Source organism: Chionomys nivalis, chromosome 15 (assembly GCF_950005125.1).
Source record: "Chionomys nivalis chromosome 15, mChiNiv1.1, whole genome shotgun sequence".
NCBI lineage: Eukaryota > Metazoa > Chordata > Mammalia > Rodentia > Cricetidae > Chionomys > Chionomys nivalis.
In genome coordinates, this window is record NC_080100.1 from 27618998 (window position 1) to 27638517 (window position 19520).

General features: G+C 40.9%; 1 protein-coding gene across 2 annotated transcripts in view; it reads left to right on the forward strand.

Moving 5' to 3' along the window:
* Nucleotides 1–19520, forward strand: part of Ghr (growth hormone receptor) — a 226715-nt gene that overhangs the window by 96800 nt on the left and 110395 nt on the right. For both annotated transcript variants that reach the window (XM_057789429.1, XM_057789430.1), the window contains exon 2: nucleotides 4703–4783. In XM_057789429.1, coding sequence (XP_057645412.1) covers nucleotides 4714–4783 — 70 coding nt within the window. In that variant the 5' untranslated portion in view covers nucleotides 4703–4713. The remainder of the gene's footprint in view (nucleotides 1–4702; nucleotides 4784–19520) is intronic.

Here is a 19520-nt window from a genome sequence, read left to right on the forward strand (position 1 = left end):
TAGAATACACCTAAGTAAAACGAGAACTGACACCACACAATTGTTCTCTGACCTACAGACACATGCTGTGACTTGTTCATGTGTGTGCATGCACACTCACACATAAACACACACACAAATATTTTTCTAATTGAAAATAAAATTCTAAACTTTTCCTTCGCTCACTAGTGAGAGGGAAATAAATTGACTTAAAACATTTGATGCTGACCAGTTTTTAAATTATCCCCACCATAAAAATAGTCCTAACATGAATTCTGAATACAAACTATTCAAATAAATGCTTGGTGCTAATTAGAAGAGGTGATTTGACTATCATTTTGGACAAGCCTTTGCATTTTTCTGCACTGAGTTAATTCAGTTTTGCAACAATTCATTAGTAATACATACCGACACCGGGAAGCACATATTTATTAGTTTATCTACCTGAGGTTTTTGCTGTGCAGCATAAACAATTCTATTCCAACTTGACTTTGAAAATCAACCCTTTGTCAATATCAAAAAAATTAAAATTAGGAAAATGAGAGTTTGAGGGAACTTCACTATTTCTGATTAATCCTGCTGTCATCATGGTGTTTTACCTGACTTGCTTGGCAGGACTCCAGCTCCAGGTCTTCCTCAACTTTTATGCTAGCATCACATTTTAAGGAGATCATTGCCCAGTTTCCTTCAAAATACTTTGCAAAAGTTAGAGGTGGTTAAAGAGCAATGGTTCACTTTGTGTGCACTTAATCATAAGCAAGCTGTGACTACAGATTGCCTCCCATGCCATCAATACACATTTTACTATCATTTTTGACAACAATAGGTATTTTTTATAAAATAGTCTAGCCTAAGTGTTAAATTCACCTAACCCTCATCTCTATACAATGGTCACATTCATTGATAGTTTCTTTCCCTTTGGTTGTTGTTCCTGTACCTTGAACTTCACACTAGACAACTCCCACATTTCTGGGAGTCTTGTGACTGTGTCAATCACCAAGAAGCCCAAACAATCCTGTGACCTTCTCTTCCCCTAAGCAACTCAGAACCCAGCATCCTGACTCCTGACTGTAGCACTGCCTTTCATTCATGGGTTCACTCTCTCATGTATCGTAGATATGTCTTTCCTGTATTCAGAGCTTTTTAGTAACCTCAGTGTAACTAAAGTAAGACAGCATGAGGAGCAACTTTATCATAAGGAAACTTCATTTTTGCTCATGTTATATACACCAAAAGCTGATTTATATAATTGAAAATTCTGCGGCAGTACTGTCTTACCTTGCTAACCCAATCTTGCCTTTAAGTCTGGGCAACAATCTCTATGCACTGGTCTCAGAATAGTAACTAAACAGCTTCAGAATTCACCCCTGCACCAGATCATTGGCAATGAGCTTTGGTCTGTACAAGTTTGCCATAGCTGTCTCACTTTCTTTACACATAAAACCTTGCCTGTCATTTGGTTCTAACTTTAAGCCCCTCAACTCTAGCTAATTTCTTTTTCCTACTTTAACTTTCCCTTCTCAGGTAGGCACCGTCTTCTCTCGGTTTCAAGGATGGCCCAGTTCTTATAGTTAGCAACCATGGTCTGGTTAACTTTTGCATCAATTTCTATCATGCTTTCTACAATATCAGCAACCACTAATCATTCCAGAAATACTTGCTCATTTTAATTTAAAATAATGTAGCCTATTACCTTCTTTGCTAGGAGTTGGTTATGATATGTTGAAGAGAAATGTCATATCTAACTTCTATCTCTTCTGCTCTTCTGTCTGTTTACTATGTCATAGCCATAGAATGAAGATCAGTATATAATAAGCCTGATTATATAACTTGGTTGCATTCTTTGTTGGGCAGTCTGTAGAATACACCAGCTGGATTATTCTAGTTTTAAACTGGTTCTCCTCAGAGGAAAGCAGGCAAAATGCCTCAGGCACTGAGAATGGAAATGGTGTGAGTTCCATTATGTAAGAAAAAGCCCACTTTCTCCCTCTTTCTTTGCCAGGAGTCTGTAGCCAAAGAATGAATTAATATCACAAGAAATTTAAATAACGATTTTCCCTAGGAAAATACTGCAGGTCTAAAAATTAAATTTGATATATTCCTCTGGGGGAAAAATGTCTGCCTTAAAATGTGCCTCTTAAAGGGGCACTTTGGATGAACTCTTCTATCTCGAGGTTAATGGATAATTATAAGTTTGAACATTTGGGCAAAGAAAGCTTGAGGAAGGGGAATCTCTCTTTCTGGCATCTGGCACAGTATAAATTAAATTAATTTTAAACTCTGTGTGGCGACGGAACTCTGCCCTCTCCCAACTCCATGGAGACACATGTAGACGTCAGACAAGACATTTGATCTCAGCGAGAGCTTAGTATAGAAGAGTCCTGTCACCAAGGATGTGCCACTTGGAGTTCTGCAAAGCCGGCAGGGACAAGTTCTCAAAGTCAATGGCAAGTTCCCTAGACTTTATCTGCCGAAACATCAATGAAAGGAGAGGGAAGACTAGAGGCTGAAAAAGCTGTTAGCTCCTGTAGAATGTTCCTTTGACCTCCTGGTTCCTATGCTTAGAGTGTTACAAATCTAGTCCTTCTCAGTGTGCTTCAGGTGACAATGAACTTTTCTGATATCCCACTGCGGAGAATTGCAACTTTGAATATGCCTGTTTCTGTGATAGATGTGTGGAAATAGACCCCTGGCTAATTTTGTTTGGGGGATTCTGGTTTGCTTGTTTTGTTTTGTGACATAAAAATGTGTCGTGTGGAGCCATGCTTGCTTTATAAGAGCATTGTAGTAACTCCAGTTCCTTGTTTGGGGGAAGTAGAATTCATGTGCGAGAAGCAGCTTTGGGAAGACTGGGGACGAAGGCAGAATGTGATTCTGTGGTGGAACCTACCTAATGTGTGCAGTGCTTCTGGGGATCAGTCTCTGGTATCTCAGAATGAAGAATGCACAAAAGTCTGAGGACTGGAGAAGGTTTGTGTGCTAGTTTTCTGACCTAAGCCCCACTTGTTTCTGGCACCTGCCTGGTCTCTTCGACACAATTACAGAAGACCTGACTTCTAAGGCAAGGACGGTGTCTTCTAAGAAGTGCAAACATTTTCATATACTTGGAAAGAAAAGTAAACAACCTGGGAGTTGAGAATTCACTATCAGAATGGCAGATGACCGGAGCTTCTGCCCTGAGCGTATGTTCTGAGAGGGCTACTTAAATTACCACTATTAAAATTTAGAGTCTGCTTCCTCAATGTCTTAGGGTTTCTAGTGCTGTAGAGAGACAGCACTAGAATTTTCCTTTAATATACATAAATTCCACATGATAGCACTTTCAGTCTATTACTTGCTTTGTCTAGCCATTTAATGCATTTCTTCTAGAGGCTCCTTATATGTGAGGACAGAGTGCTAGTGATTCATGTTTGCACCGTACATAATACAAAACCAACACCCCATAGTCTTCCACTTAAGAATAAAAATGTGGGGGTCCTCATAACATCCGACTTGCTCGAAATCTCCCAGTTACCCATCACATTTGATGCTACCAGAGATCCCAAAGGGCAGTGTTTGGCAGGGGAGGGTCACCCGCATGTAGGAAGGTGTGCAAATATATTCAGACCCAAGAAAATCCTCAGTTTGCATAAAGATGTGTTTTCTTACGTAAAAAATGCTTCAAGAACACAGAATTGAAAGGTTGTCCTCTACCTACAAAGGAAAATGTAAAACATTTGACATTTTATAACCCTTCAGAATTCCATGGATGTTCCCTCAGAACCACACCTGCACATCCATGAAAGCAAACATTCTTGCTCGTCATTTCAGCATGACTGGGGAGAGCAAAGAGAGCTATTTCAGTATTGTGAAGTTTGCACAATGGTAAAAATAAAGTTCAGAGAGGTGTGGCGACCAGGTGGGCCTCGGGGACTTGTAAATAGGGCAGTTTTATGAAATGCTGGGACTGAGCTTTAAAGTAGTTGGTATTAACTGTCCAACTCAGTGATCATTCTAGAAAGTGCAGGATACTGAGCTCCTTTCCAACCAGTCCGGACTTCTCTCTAGAGAATCCTGGACATAAGCACCATCATTTATTTTTCCAGAGAAGTGTATTTTCTTCAGAAAAAAAGATGTGTGCCCACAGAACACGTTCATCGCTCCCTCATTCAGTAGACTGAAGGGCTGAAGGTGCAGGCACACATGGGTTCACAAATGGTTAGAAAGACCAGGACTGCTTGCTCTTGGTGGACATATTCCTGGGTGTTTCAGAGCACACAGTCCTCACAAGATCAAAACCTCTCTTGATGTCTGGTGAGTGCTTCTTGCCTTTCAGCTTCCCTCCAGTTAAGCCTCCCTGAGAAGGCTCATCAGTACAGTGTTTTTATTATCAATTAAGCCATTTGGTCCTTAAAAAAATGCGCCCTGTGATTGAGCAGTGGGGGGGGGGGTCATTTGCTGTGAGGTGATCCTGGGGCTGTAGGCCAGGACCTAAAAATCTGTACTGTCCATGCTACTTCCTGAGGCAAACGCTCACAGAACATAGGATTTACCCCAGCCCGCTGTGCATTCTCATGAAAAGTATGACAATACCAAAGTCTGAGGCAATGCAAGACTTGCTAAGATTCCTTCCACACATATCCCATCAGCTCACTCCAGGATTCACCGGGTTTTGAATGTTGTATTATGACCACGGTCTCTCGCAGCTCTGCCTGACTCTGTCTGTGCTCCTTCCGATTTGCAGGTCTCACAGGTATGGATCTTTGGCGGGTGCTCTTAACCTTGGCACTGGCAGTCTCCAGCAACACTTTTTCTGGAAGTTGGGGTAAGTCCTCCTTTTCTTTTCTCACTGTGGTGTTAGGGAATGAAGGAGATTGTCTCAGTTTTCAGAGCAACTAGCAGGGAACCTGTCTTAGCTTTAAAACCATAAACCAGGAGGGGTTCTCTGGGGATGGTTCAGGAGGGCTGTGGTAGTTGGCTTGGGCATCTGGTGTTTTCACATTGGAAATCAATATTGCATAGTGTGCTGGGGCCATTTATGATGAAGACAAGCAGGTCTCAGGGGGAGATATTAAAATATCACCAAATCATTTTAACCTACTAATCGCTCAGTTCACCTGTGACTAAGCATCATGTAGTCTTTTCCAGAGCGTGGAATGCAGTCCTCCTAATCATTTTCTCTGAAAAGGCCAATTGCAGATTTCCAACAAGTTTGTTCTCTTTTCTCTGTGTGGTTGCTGTTTGGCTAAGTTACAGGGGAGAAGACACCTGAGCTAGTTGACAGATACACCCAGGAGTCATGAGCTTCCCTAACTGTCTGAATACTTTCCCTTCCCTTTTATATCCTCCAGGCTGTCTCAATATTTTCAGACTCACATGTCATAGCAGAAGCAATAAACAATGAAAGTGGCTGTGGGGTGTCTGCCTGGGGTACAAAGTATCCTCACTAAGACATGGGGAACTTTTTTTCAAAAACTGTCTTTAACACTTGGCAGTTTCCTTTGCCTGGGTTTCACCTGAGGGCAGGAACAATGTGTTTTTTGCCTTGGGGTGGCACTGGGCTCAGTTGTCGCTTTAAAAGTAGCTGACTCCCTTACTCAACACCCAGCTCGTGTTGGAAAACACAGTTTAACAGGCGACTTAACGCTTTAATGTGTCCTGCTGACCTTGTGACCAAAAATAAACGCACAGTAGTGAGCTGCTGACGATGTCAAGAGGAGCCTAGAAGGGGGAACGGATGGAATGTGTTATTTTATTTCTTAAGGCGATTCCAAAATATTTATAGCAGAGAACTCATAACTGTCTGAAATATTTTTGGGTCTCTCTGGTGTTATAATGTCAACATTATGCAAGGCAGACGTGGGGAGAATGGTGAGCTCCACTTCAGCAGCTTTCCCATGGCTGCTTTTAGACCCTGGGTCTGAGCCAAAGCATGACAGCTCAGCTCGTCTGCCATGCCAAAGTCATGGTGGTTTAATCTCTCCTTTCTTCACTGAGGTGACTTTCAGTCCGCAGGGCAAGGCTTCACGAACTTTAAAGCCCAAGAAGTGAAAAGTACCACCTAAGAATCTTTCAAAAGGTTGAGAAAAGCATCCCAGACTCAGAGAAGGGGGCTCGAACTGTTTTCCAGCCTAGACAATTTCCAGCACCCACTCAACAGCTTAAGCATTGGAGCAGCCTTCCACTTCATGGGGTGAAGGCCAAAAAGAAAATAGTGGCTTATTTTAAATGAATTTCATTGTATATATTTATGGTATAGAATGTTAAAAGGTGTGTGTGTGCGTGTGCGTGCACGCGTGGGTGTGCATTACCCATTTTCTCTCTCTGTGGCAAAAGAAGCCATGATCTACTTCAGCAGAAATCCTGAAGATAATAATCTGTCTTTGGCTACAGTCATCTTGGGGCCATTAAGATACTAGCCATGTTAATACTGCATATTTGCTACTTTGTACTCTATGAATGACAGTCCTTTCTATGCATTCGGTCGTTTCTTTTTAAAATTACATATCAATGCAATCATGTTTGTTCTTCTTTCTATATCTGACCTATTTTACTTAGATGGATGTCCTATAGATCTTCAGTCTTAAGCCTGTGCTGTTTCCTGTCTTGACAGTTGTGCTGTAGTGAGTGCAAGAATGGAGCCCCTTATACCAAGTGGTGATTTTAACAGCCAGTTCCCAAATTAGCTGCTTAACTTTCTTTCTAATAATTTGTGTTGGCTTCTTGTTGGCTTGGAGAAAGAACAGTAAGAAAATATATTTACCAGTTCATCTATATGGGAAATAATTTAGCAAAGAAGCATTATTCTCTTTCTTTTCTTGTTAAACTAAGCAAATTACAATATTTAAGTATTCCAGAAAATTTCTTTAAAATGACATGTGGGTGGGGTATATTGATTGCTTAAGAGGATATAGGCAAGCATGTTTAAGCATGCTCATCCACACTGGTGGGTGTGTTTATCTGCCACTTACAAACTTAGCACATGATACAACATGGGTCATGATCTCAGATGACATTCATGGACCATTTGTTCCTTTATTTGCCAAGTCTAGATCAAATTATTTGATTTTCAAGTTCCCTCTCTTAATATAAGGCAGACTAAAAATCTAGGTGGAGAATTAAAAGAAAGCATAGTTTTATGATTCATTCTTTATTGTTTGCTCAGTGCAATATGTGTCACTACTGAGTTAGTTGTCATGAAGAAATCACCTGAAAAAAGGCGTCTTCCCTGGAGCTAGATTGAAGATGATAGGTCTGTATGGTAAGGGAATGTTGACTCTTCAATCTTTAAGCAGGGCTTTCCTTGTTTGGGCAAATACATAACTAGAAATACACTGGGTCTGAGAGGATTTTTAAAATTAAATATAATTGCCCTGTGGAAAACTTCATAGGAACTAAACATCGAACAGTGTCATCATTGTACTGTTTAAGATGCTGTAATAGTGGGTGTGGTGTTTTTTTTCACACTCATACTTAATATGAGGCTCTAACCTCCTCCTCAGTGCAAGTTATTTATCCCCGTGGAGAATTTTTTATTCCATCATTAAGAATAGTCAAAGTTGTCTTATTGCTAGAAGGCTTTACCAGGTTGCTCTATCCACTGGCTGTACCTGGATACTTCTGCTGAGAAGTATCCATAAAGATCTGATAGATGTAAGGAATGCCCATTATAAAGTGTGTCGTCCATCATTGTATATTCGTCAGTCAGCAGCTCGGCATTCCCTTGAGTTTCACAGAAGCCTCGGGTAGAAGTAACCAAATCCTTGCTATGCAGAGAAGCTCTGTCTTGCTAGGCCACGAAGAGCTGCTGGAAGTGATGAAGGACTGACACTTTAATGTCTAGCTTTCATAATGAAGACAAAACATCAAGATTCTCCGAACAAGTTTACTCAAAGTAAACTTGGAATCATTAAGTCACCAAGTTTGGTGCATAGACATCCCTTCAGCTATTCCTATTTTTTAAATCTTGAATTTAGGGCCGTAAAGAATACAAGTAAGTCTTCAGGAATTATCAAAAGTTTGTAAATTAGGTAATTATACTAAAAATTAGAGTGTCAACTCTGTATATATGAACTGTGGAAATGACCATTCTGCATAGCAGTAGCAATGAAGACAGAAAACAGTTCATCCAGTTACCAACTTCTGCAATGTTCAGTGCATGAGCAAGAAAGGAGGAGCTCTATTATATGCATTTAAAAATCAACAAATATCTACTGAGCACTTCCTTTGTAAACAAGAGAGAAGTTATTTGGCAAATCACACTGTACATGAGCACCCTGTTTATATTTGCTTCTCTTGAAAGTAGACTTAAGGTAGTCAGTTTCAGTCAAATTACACACAGTCTACAGGGCTTCATGGTTGAAAACAGGACTTGCCAGGCCTTGAAGAATTGGCAATATATGGAAAGGAAGGAAGAGTATGTGCCAAATCCATCAGATGAAAATCATTGTCAAAGTTGTAAGCAGATCAGTCAAAACAAAAATGTTAACCACAGGATGTTGATATTTATAGACTGCATATGTACTATTTAGGTATGATAAATATAATATGTATATATACAGAAATATACAATAAGTATCTGTTAATACAATTTATAGGCAAAGTTCATAATTTACATCTTTAACTCCCCACCATAGAGAGAGCTTCTGTAAACCATGTTGCATCTTTATCATTTAAAAGAAAAAAACTTACCTAGAATGATCTGTTGTGTTCTGAAGGAAGCAGAATTCACTAAGTCATGTTCTCTTTGTATTTCTGAGCATTCCTTATAAGCACATGCAGAATGACCCAATGCTTGTTTAGAAGATTCTTCTGCTCTTATTGTTCAACAGGAAATAATTGCACAGTGGGGGGATTTTAGTTTTTAAACAAACTCTACCCCACTACAGTTGAAGCCCCACATGGCCGTTAGAGGTTGCCAAGACATACTGGATATGTTTCAAAGAAGTATTGGAGTCACAGTTGAAGCTGATAAACATTAAAGGGTGTCCTTTTAATCTTTGTCAAAGAAAGAGTAATTTAAATCTTTGGTTTCTTGCTGAAGTGAGTGAGGAAGCCACAGACATTTCAAATGCTGCTTTCTTGATGGTCATCCAAGGCAAGAAGAGTCTCGTAATGTGTCTAATGTCGTGGCCCATGGCCAAATACATCAACAATACTGTGTCACCTTGACCTCCTTGATATCACAAACTGACTTTGAGACTGGATTTCAGCATGCTGGAGCAAGCCAGGTGACTTTAGATGGTGCCAGTGAGAAAATAAGCACAAGCATTTGTAAACAATGGAACCAAACAGACTTTCTGTATTTTTTAAAGTACTTTTTGGATTCAAAGAGGAAATTATAACTCATATTCCTGACTTCAAGAAGCCCACAATTTATAGAAGATGAAACAGATGTAAACATAATTCAGTTGTGAGTCCCCTTGGCTCTTACAGAGTTTTAAGATAGATAATAATACTATTAAGGTTTCACCTGGAAAATGATACTAGCAATGAGAATAAATTGAAAGGTATGAGTGTAGAAGAACCAGATTAAAAATGGGTCAAAAGAGAAATGATCTAGATATGATAGGATGGTAAAAAAACAAAAAAAGATAAATGGAACATGATCAGAGAAATATTAAGGAAGTGCTAACTCCAGTACTTATGATTTAACTAACATATAGACTTTAGCTTTGAGAACTATCAAAACACAAACTTTGAGAGCTCTCAGTATGTTCTTACTCCATCCAGTTCCAAGTTCCACACACTTAACTAAATACTCTCAACAAAGCATTGGCTCACTTTACTAAAGTGGAGTCAGGAAGGGCAGGTCTGCCTTCAAACGGTGAAGTGTAAGGGCTACAGGGAGTACTATTCTGCATGGGAACGGAGGAGGCTGGGGAGAAGACAGAGTGCCTTTAACACCTTTGTTTGGCATCCTTTCTCTGAACTCCATTTACCTTTGCCTAGCCCAGCTGCTATGACCATCTTAATCCCCTGTGCATATGGCTGTCGCATGGCAAAGGCTGCCATACAGTGGCAAGTACCCTTGTGTACCTGTACACAGTACAAGACAAAGAACTGGACTCTCTTTCCAGGGAGTATATTCATTACTATATCCCCAAGACCTTGGCCAACTCTCAAACATTCTCTCCATGGCAGCCTATGGAGTTACCTCGTAGAATGCAATAAAGAACAAGCAGCATGTTTTGAGAAAGACAAAATTTTGCACTGGACAGAATCTGAGAAGTTGGCCAGGTTTACATGGTAGCTGATTCAGTCGTACGAAGAGATTGGGAGTGCAGGTGATTAAGCTTGTGTCTCAACTAATTAGTAAGTAGGCCCAGGACCACTCATGAGTAGTCCAAGAGACCATGACACATTGTCGTTCCATTCATCGACCCTGGATCCTGGTTTTCCCAAGACAAGAGCTTGTCCTGATTTACAAAATGTCCCCACACCACCTTGATTCAGTAACCCAAAGTGAGCCTCCTTTCATGGGTTGACAGGAAAGAGGCTGCCATAAGTTAATTGGTGTGGAACACCTGCAAATTGTAGATGTTCGTGAGCACACCTGGTGGTCTGCCTGTGGCTAGAGGCCGATCCAGTTCCAGCTCTGCAGAAGCCCATGTTAGCTTGGACTCATTCAGCCAGGACCCCTCAATCATAGAACACGTAGGAGAACCCTAACAGAACCATTTCAGTGTTTTCTAATCTGTGGTTGGGGTTTTAACTTTCTCCTGCTCCCCTGTCGTCCTCCTCTTCCTCCTCCAACTCCTCCTCCATCTTCTTCTCTGTCGAAGCTAATGTTGTGGTTTCCCCATGGATGATTTGTGTTTTAACCTTAAACTCCACGTGATGAAGAACTGTAGGCTTATCAAAGCCATCAACAAAGGTGCCTTTGCGGCTTGGCTTTGGGTCTCCATACAAGACACCAAGGAATATTCTGTTTGGCTGATCAATTGCATGATCAGCTTTCAGGTAGCATTGATCCCCACATCTCTACTATAGACGGTGAGGAAGTGTTGCTTATCCTCACTACTATGCCCCTAACTTGTCTTCAGGCGGTCTCCAGCATCCACAATCCCAGGAATAACGCTCCTTTTTCAGAGTGCAGGCCCTGCAGTTCTATATTATCTTTTCCTGCAATACTAGCTTGCATGTTTATACAATGCTGTCAACATTGTCTCCAAACCAAGAGCAACACTTCCTCACCGTCTATAGTAGAGATGTGGGGATCAATGCTACCTGAAAGCTGATCACTCAATTGATCAGCTAAACAGAATATTCCTTGGTGTCTTGTATGGAGACCACCATACAAACAAGAGGTTCTGAGGCTTAGAAAACTTTATCAACTGCCTGTTACGTGAGAGATTTCTTTGGTCTCTTCTTACTCCTCCAATTGACTCAAAATGAATCAGCATAATTTCATCCAATGCATTTCAGAAATCTCTGTTTTTGGTTCTGTGACAATGTGTGGTCTTAAGCCTTTACAGTGTCTTGACATTATTTCCATTATATTTCCATGGCATGTACGAGAGCTGGTGGCTCAGGTCTCAATCACTAGAGAAGTATTTCAAAATGCTTTTACAGAGTCTCTTACTAAGAACTGGGAGTGGGAAGATCTGTGTATGGAGACTGGTATGTGTTTTGTGCCCATTTTCTAAATAAAGTTGTGATGTCGTCTGTACTTTAAGTTGTTGAACTTGGAATAAATAGCCTCAAATGGCTGAGACAATGGCACCACATACCCTGTGCACAAAGCATTCTCGGTGTGGAAGTCACTAGGCCTTCTGCTGTCTGAATACTGCTCCTCATCCCTGTGTCTCATCCTCTGGCATTTTAATGACTATCGTTATTTATTTGTTGGTTAATGCGTGAATCAGCATTAAAATCCTGACCTGGCCTTTCTCCAGGCCCACAACTGTCCCTGATACTTTGAATGGCCAGATATAAGAAGGATGTATGTTAAACTGGGATTCCCTTTCGGTAGGAAGGGTCTAAAATTAACTGTCCCACAGTTGAAACTGGGATTTAGAGCTTTTTCCTGAACCTGGGATGCTTTGATTTACTGATTAATATGCCTGGTGCCACCAGGACCATAATTTTGCCCCAAATACTAAATTAATATCCCTGAGCATGATGTCCTTGCTAAATTCTGCAATCCCCTTTCCAGATCACCGATCTCTGTCCTCTCCCAGTACACCATTCATTGGCCAACACCTTTACTGGATGGACTGGCCACCCAACACTATCACCCTGATACCACCTTTATCTATGTCCCACCTACCTGATAAGTCTGCTCAAATACTGACAGACACAGAGAGATAGAAGACCTGAAGATCCCAAATCAAAGTTTTCATCGACCTTTCAGACATTGAGCTGGAGATCATACAAGACCCTGACTGGGAATTCTATAAATACATAAATCAGTTTTCAGCCTTCTTAGCATGCCTCCCTAATTTTCTAGTAAGAAATGTGAAACTCTTCAGGTTAAAAGTAAATATAATCTCAGAAAATCTTTAACTTTTTGATCGCTAAATGTGAAAATGATGTTGCACGCCCCCTTTAATTTTTAGCCTTGCAAATGTATGGAAAGAGAAAGAATGCTTTGACATCGGGCTTTCGGATAGGGGTGTGCCTTGTGTAAACCTTATGAACACATTGACCTTAGTGAGGTGAGAATTGGTGTTTTATCATAACAAAGTTTGGGGAAGCTTGGCTTCCCCAGAAAGAAATGAGAAGAAAATGAATCAAAGCTGAAACTGATTTTAACTTTAAAAGCCCATGACGGTTAGAATATAAGTCACCGGCAAAGATGTACTTAGCATATATAAGGCACTTAGAGGGCAATTGTTTATTTTAGAAAAGGACCTCTTTCACCCACCTAAATTTTAGCATGTGCTGTCATTTCTCCTCCACCCTTCATTGACCCACTGTTCCTTTGGTTTGAGCAAGGAAGAGGGGCATCTTCTTTTTAGCATTAGCTATGATCAAAGGATGTGCTGTGGAGGGGGAGGAGCCTAGGGAAGCAAATGAATGACATCACCTCAGTAGCATCACCCTGAGTCAGGCAGTCTGGCCTGGCCAACTTGTTCAGGGTAGCTTCTAAGTGGTCCTCAACCTTGCTAATGCTGTTGCCCTTTAATACAGTTCCTTGTGCTATGGTGACTCCCAATCATAAATTACTTTTGTTGCTTCTTAACAACTGTAATTTTGCTACTGTGATGAGCAATAATGCAAATATCTGTGTTTTCTGAGGGTCGTGGGCACCTCCTGTAAAAGGATTGTTCAGCCCACCAAAGGGGTCGTGACCCACAGATTGAGAACCCCTGGGTAGAGTATAGCAAAGTCCCTGAGGTGCCATGCTCAAATGACACTGGGCAGGTAGGCAAACTGTTGTATCACGAGCCATGGGTTTTCTTTGTTGGCGAGACCAGCACCATGTTTTCTGGATATTTACCCAGAAGTTCATAAGTGTGGTTGCCTATCTCTGTAGCAATTAAAATTATCCTTAGTTTTCAAAATTTCCTGTACAGTTGAACTGTTTCTATTAGGCCTGTACTAGTGTAAATTTAAATTGTACACCTGTGTTTGGTCTGCATGTTTACTAATGCCCTAGGGTTTTCAGTACCTCTGCTGGAAGCCAAGAACAATCGCTGGTAATTGGATGCTTGTACACTCTTCCTCCATTGTCTTAGTCGACCATTTACTTGTTGAAAGCTTTAAATAAGTCATTTCCCTCCTGGGTAGCAGATGGGTAAACTGAGGACCAAAGAATGTAATAAAATATTCTAGAGGATGTTGTCCTTTGCCGTCTTTGTGCACACAGATTTCTCTATGGCTGATACTCCCAATACCTAGAGCTTTTCTCCTCATCTGCTGCCTTCAGGCTACAAGAGTCATGTGCCCCTGCCACCTGCACCTAAGGAGTGGAGAGTGTCTGAGAGTTTGTATCCTTGGGGCCACCCTTAGCCACCAGCAGAGGATTATCTGCACAGCTCCCCAGGGGACTGTCCAGATACAGTCTTCTTCCACCCCACCAAGGGACAGCCCTTGGTATTACACTCTTTTTTGTTTGTTTGTTTGTTTGTTTGTTTTCGAGACCGGGTATCTCTGTAGCTTTGGAACCTGTCCTGGAACTAGCTCTTGTAGACCAGTCTGGCCTCGAACCCCCAAGTGCTGGGCTGAAAGGCGTGCGTCACCACCACCTGGCTTGGTATTACACTCTTAAGTGCTCTGGTGAGCAGGTGTTCTTGAGTGGGAGTGTGAACAGGCAGGTATCTGTGTGTGCCCGTATGTAGAAGACAAGGTCAACCTCCCTTAGTGTCCTTCCTCTGGATCTGTTCACCGTTGCTGAAGCAGGGTCCTTCACTGGGGCCCTCCAGCCTGAACACTAGGCTGGGCTAGTTGGCCAGATAACTTTAGGGGTCTGCCTGTCTCCTCCTCTCTAGCATTGGGATCACAAGTGTGCACTTCTGCCTTTTTAAAAATTCTTTCCCTTTTTTTTGAGATTATACTATAATTAAATCACCCCCTTCCTTTTCCTCCCTTCAAATCATCCCATATAACCCTTCTCATTCTCTTCCAAATCCATGACCTCTTTTTTTGTCTTTTAGTGTGAGTGCTGGGGATTGAACTTAGGCCCCAAGATTTTAGGACAAGTACTTTATCAGCTATCTCTTTGGCCTTTAATGCAGTATCTTATATCTCAGTATTTTTTTTTGAGGGGGGACTTAATATAAGAACTGTGCATGACTCATACATGGCATTCAGAAGCAAATCTGATAGACGTCAGTTATAATCAAACCCAGGTAGAAAGGGTTGCTAAGTCAGGCAAGACTTAAGAGTAGGTATGCTTAATTTACCTTCAAAATTCTGGGGTCCCATCCTTTCCTAAGATAGCTTCCTATAACACTTGCTTTGATTTTACACAGTGGGTTTCAGTGTTTTAAGGATGAAAACTAATGGACAAGATAATAGCTGAGGGCCTTTTTTTTTTCTTAATCTAAGCACTTCTATATTGTGGGGATTGTGATTCTCTGGGGCCCATGAGTTACTGCTTGCTGTAAGACTAACTGCTGTACAAAGACCCAAATATGTTACTCCACTATGTATAATCAGGAAATAATTTTTATAAACAATAGGAAAATGTTCAGTTGTGACAGATGAAAGATTTCTGGGTGACCCTCTATCGATCGCTACATGATTTCAGTTCCAACACCTTCTGCCTATTGCTCCACACTCATGTATTGGCTTGCTTCAAAGCAAAAGATGGGACTAATCTCTTCACATTTTAGCTGAGTCTTTAAAAAAAAAACATTTGGCATTTAAATTCATTCATTATTTTCCCATTATCTCAGGATCCTTAATTGAGAAAGTTGAATCTGTAAATTTTCTAGGAGAGCTCATATAGTTCCCCCCGACACCCAGATATGAGTGTCTGGGTGCTAGCTACAGCCGTGTGTCTTTTCTAAGAAAGCTAGACATTCATTTTGATCAGGAATTAGGAATCAAACCTTAAACTGATTATTTCTCCATCTTCTGGTTCTTTGTTTTTTTTTTTGTTTGTTTGTTTGTTTTCTTTCTTTTTTTTTTTTTGGTTTTTCGAGACAGGGTTTCTCTGTGGCTTTGGAGCCTGTCCTGGAACTAGCTCTTGTAGACCAGGCTGGTCTCGAACTCACAGAGATCCACCTACCTCTGCTTCTGGTTCTTTGTGTGTATGAGAGAACTAGCTCACTAAAAATCTCATCTTTTATGGCACCTTAGCTCTTTTCTCATAAGAGAGACTCAACCAGAACAATATTTTAGGCAAGAACTCACAAAATAGATGATTACAATAGGCTCACAAATCTATATGAGGATTTCATGTCCTTCATGAACATTGTTGTGATCTTAGGTCAGATAGGTTTTCTGGGGTGGTAGATGTTTCATGTATTATAGCTTATTAACAACATCCATGACTTCTATACAGTAGATACTAGTAATACTTTCTAATAAGCTCTAACCCCCCCTAAGTACCTTCACACATTGTTAAGTGTCCCCTGGCATGTGGGGCATAAAATAATTCTACTTGGAAACAACTCATCTAGCTACAATGGCTGCATGTTAAACTGACTCTCCCAGGATTGCTACATATCGACTGAGATGAAACAGGTCTAGGAGCTTTTAAAAGTAAGGCAAATATTTATACACACAGTCACGGTGCCTCCATTATCTTCTTCTAGGTTCATTTGTTCTTTTATTTATCTAAGATCTTTTTTTTTTCAAACAGGTGCTAAAACCCTGTAAGTTAGCCTTTAAGAGGGCAAAGGTTTCCAGCTAAAAGGGTGATATTGAAAGAGGAGATCATGTGAGCTACTCCATAACGAATGTATGCATATAATGTATACAAAATGTAGTGAGTGTCCGGAGAAAAAGGCTACTTCTACAGCAGACAATGGCAACGCAGCTGGGCCATACAATTAAAGCTGAACACAGGGGCACAGGAGTTAGCAGCTGGTGGCGGCTGATGCTCTTTGATGCAATGCCACAAATTCGTGCAGTTTTTTGCCCAAGTTGTTTGCAGTGTGTGCTGACAGTTAGTATCCCACCCTGCTTGAAGTCTTAGCACTTTTCAGGGCCATTCTTAGAGTGGGATCCAATCTGAACGAGCAACATTACCCTTGTAGCTTTTCAAGGACAGCTGCAATTTTCCTCTTTTTCAGAATACCTACTCCAATGTCAGACAAAAATAAAAAGAGAAAAACAATACAAAACAATCTAGCCAGTTTCCTTAGCCATAAAATAAATATCAGGGACTTCAAGGACTCATACTAAGTCAAAGAGACTCTCAGTTCCAAGTGTCTTCTTCAAACGGAAGTAATGTGTGTGTTTTAGTTTTGTTGACCCAGAAAAGAAACGCAGGGAACACCGTGAACACCTGCTTGCAAACTCTGAACCTGGTTCTCTTCATAGAGCCAGGAATACGTCAGCCTTGGTCATAAGAAAATTAACTCGACTGCCACATAAGAGCCAGGACTTCCAGACTTCGTTCCATTGTGCTTTGCATGAAATAGCCCATGACCAGGAAATTCCACATAAAAACCAGTGTGCTGTGTGGGACCACATTTATGTTAAAGACTAGGGGATTTCTCTTCTAAAGCTTCTGTGAGGCTTGACCAATTCTGGGGTCCAGAGGGACTCACTGGCTGCACAGAGCTGGAGTTCTTAGCTTTAGGCTGTGCTATGCTAATGGTTCTGATTCACATTTGCTTGAAAAACTCACCATTCAAGCCTGTCACTCATGTCTGTTTATAAGGAATGCAACAACTTAAAACACCAGTTAGCAAATCCCCATGAGTGTGCAGACACATCTGAGGGATCCCAACAAATGCTTCCTGCCATTTGTCCCTCGACAGTCTCATGAGTTAAAGCCTGGTGGACCACACTGACAGACATGTGCGAGTGTTTATTCAAAGGAGCGTGGGAGGGTATAATAACTGCAAAGCCAACTGTTGAAACTAATATTAATTGATGTGAGATTGCATGTCATCAGTCTTAAGACTTGCTCTTTACCAGCAGAGAAATCAACCTGCTATATTTAAGGTTCCATGCGTACAGAGCATCTCACATGCTGAGCTGGCTTATACCTTTGAAATGAGCAAGCCACACTGGGTTTTGAGCACCGTGAGTGAAACAAATGGCTGCCAGGGAGATATTTTGGCAAATCCAGCTACTTGTGAAAATTTCCCATTATTTTCAAATTATTATACAGCATAGCTCCCAAATGTATCCTTGGGTTCAACCAATCATAGGTCAAAAATGCCCTCATTTTTTCCAGTGTTGAGAATCAAACCCTTGTATTTGCACATCTTAATCTGGTACTCTATTCTTGAGCCATTACACCTATACTAAGTGCACAAGCTTTTTCTTATATGTATTGTTTTCTTCTTTTCTTTATTTTTTCAAATCTCGCATAACAGTAGGCACATCATGCTGGGTAAGGTAAGTGATATTAAGGACTGATTATGTGCAAATACTGTACCCATTTATACAAGGGGCTTGAGCCTGAACGAACTTTGGCATGAGGACAGTCTCAACACAGGTACCAGGGGGCAGTACACATAGAAGAATAGATAAATTTTCCATGTCTAACCTAATCATGAATCAATAGCCTCTGTGTGGCAGCTGACTCTGAAACACTAATCTGTGTTGGGCAGTAACTTATCTTCAGTGTCTCTAACTTGAAAATGATCATACTTTTTGTAAAGATGCCAGGAGTTAATATGTCCAACAAATAATTTTGAGTGCTTACTAACTTCCGTAGTATTCTATGTAATTATAATGACTCTGTGAGCAAAAATTTTAAAACAAAAATAAAATCCCTGTCGTCAGGGAGCGTCCTTGAGCGAAACGTGGAAGAATGGGAAATGGACATACAGATGACGTGGACAATAATAATAATAAATAATTAAATTACCTAGTATTTTAGAAGGTATAGAAGGTGCAGAAAGCAGTCCATAGGTTCTTCATCTAATTGTATACAGAAACTGATCTTGATCATTTCATGCCAATCTCCCAAGGCTTTAGATGTTAGAATCCAGTTAAACAGCATAAGAATGAACCTCAACGACACAAAGAGCAGACCTGTAGGAAACCATAGGAACAAGCATGACATCTACAGCAGACAGGAAGTTCATATTCAGAGGAGTCAATGGGTTACCCAACATTCACCGTGGTTATAGGCAGGGTTAGGACCAAATTACAGCCTCTAACTCTGTGCAGGTTAGCCTTTGACAGAAAAAGCCAGTGGAACCGATTTGAAGATCTTGAAACCTTGCAAAGAAATGCCATCTGCTTGTCTCACTGCAGAATGGCCATCAAAAGAAAAAGTTAAGGTGTACTTTTCAGGTTGACACAACATTAGGAAATCAGTATGCTCTCTGATGTGACAAAATTTTGTCCCTTGACCCATGAACCCTCGCCTTGTACACAACTTGAACATTGCTGTCATTCTTAGAGTTCTACTCAGATATTTGACAAAGGGATTAATTCTGACTAGAATCAAGACCTCACTAAGCCTTGGAATGGAGTACAATAAAAAGTCCGAAGTCGTTACTCATGTTCTCACCAGCGGAAGACAGCCTTGCTGGAACTTGCTTCCCTCCGCCATCAGTGGGGTCAAGAATCCTTCTACCCACAGGTTTGTGGCGTGAATTAAAACATTCAGAGAGGCCATGCCTGGCACAGTACTCTGAAAACTATAAATTGCAAACCACTGCGGCAACTTTAGTTACCCCTGCCCTTTCTTTCTCGGAAAAAACAAGTTACAAGAGACAAGTTTGAAGATTTCTTAAACATATAGTGTGCTCACCTAGTCAGTCTGTTTATACTTGAAGAGACCTCAGAGTTCCTGCTTAGTATCAACTTTTGGTGCTCTTAGATTAAGGGATAATATTTTGAAAATTGCTAATTCCTAAGCCACACACTTACAGACACTGGAAAAGTAGAGAGATTCTCTGGAGTCTGCATGGTGTGTATGTGAGTGAGTGTATGTGTGTGTGTTTGTGTGTGTTTGTGTGTGTGCATGTGTGCTTGTG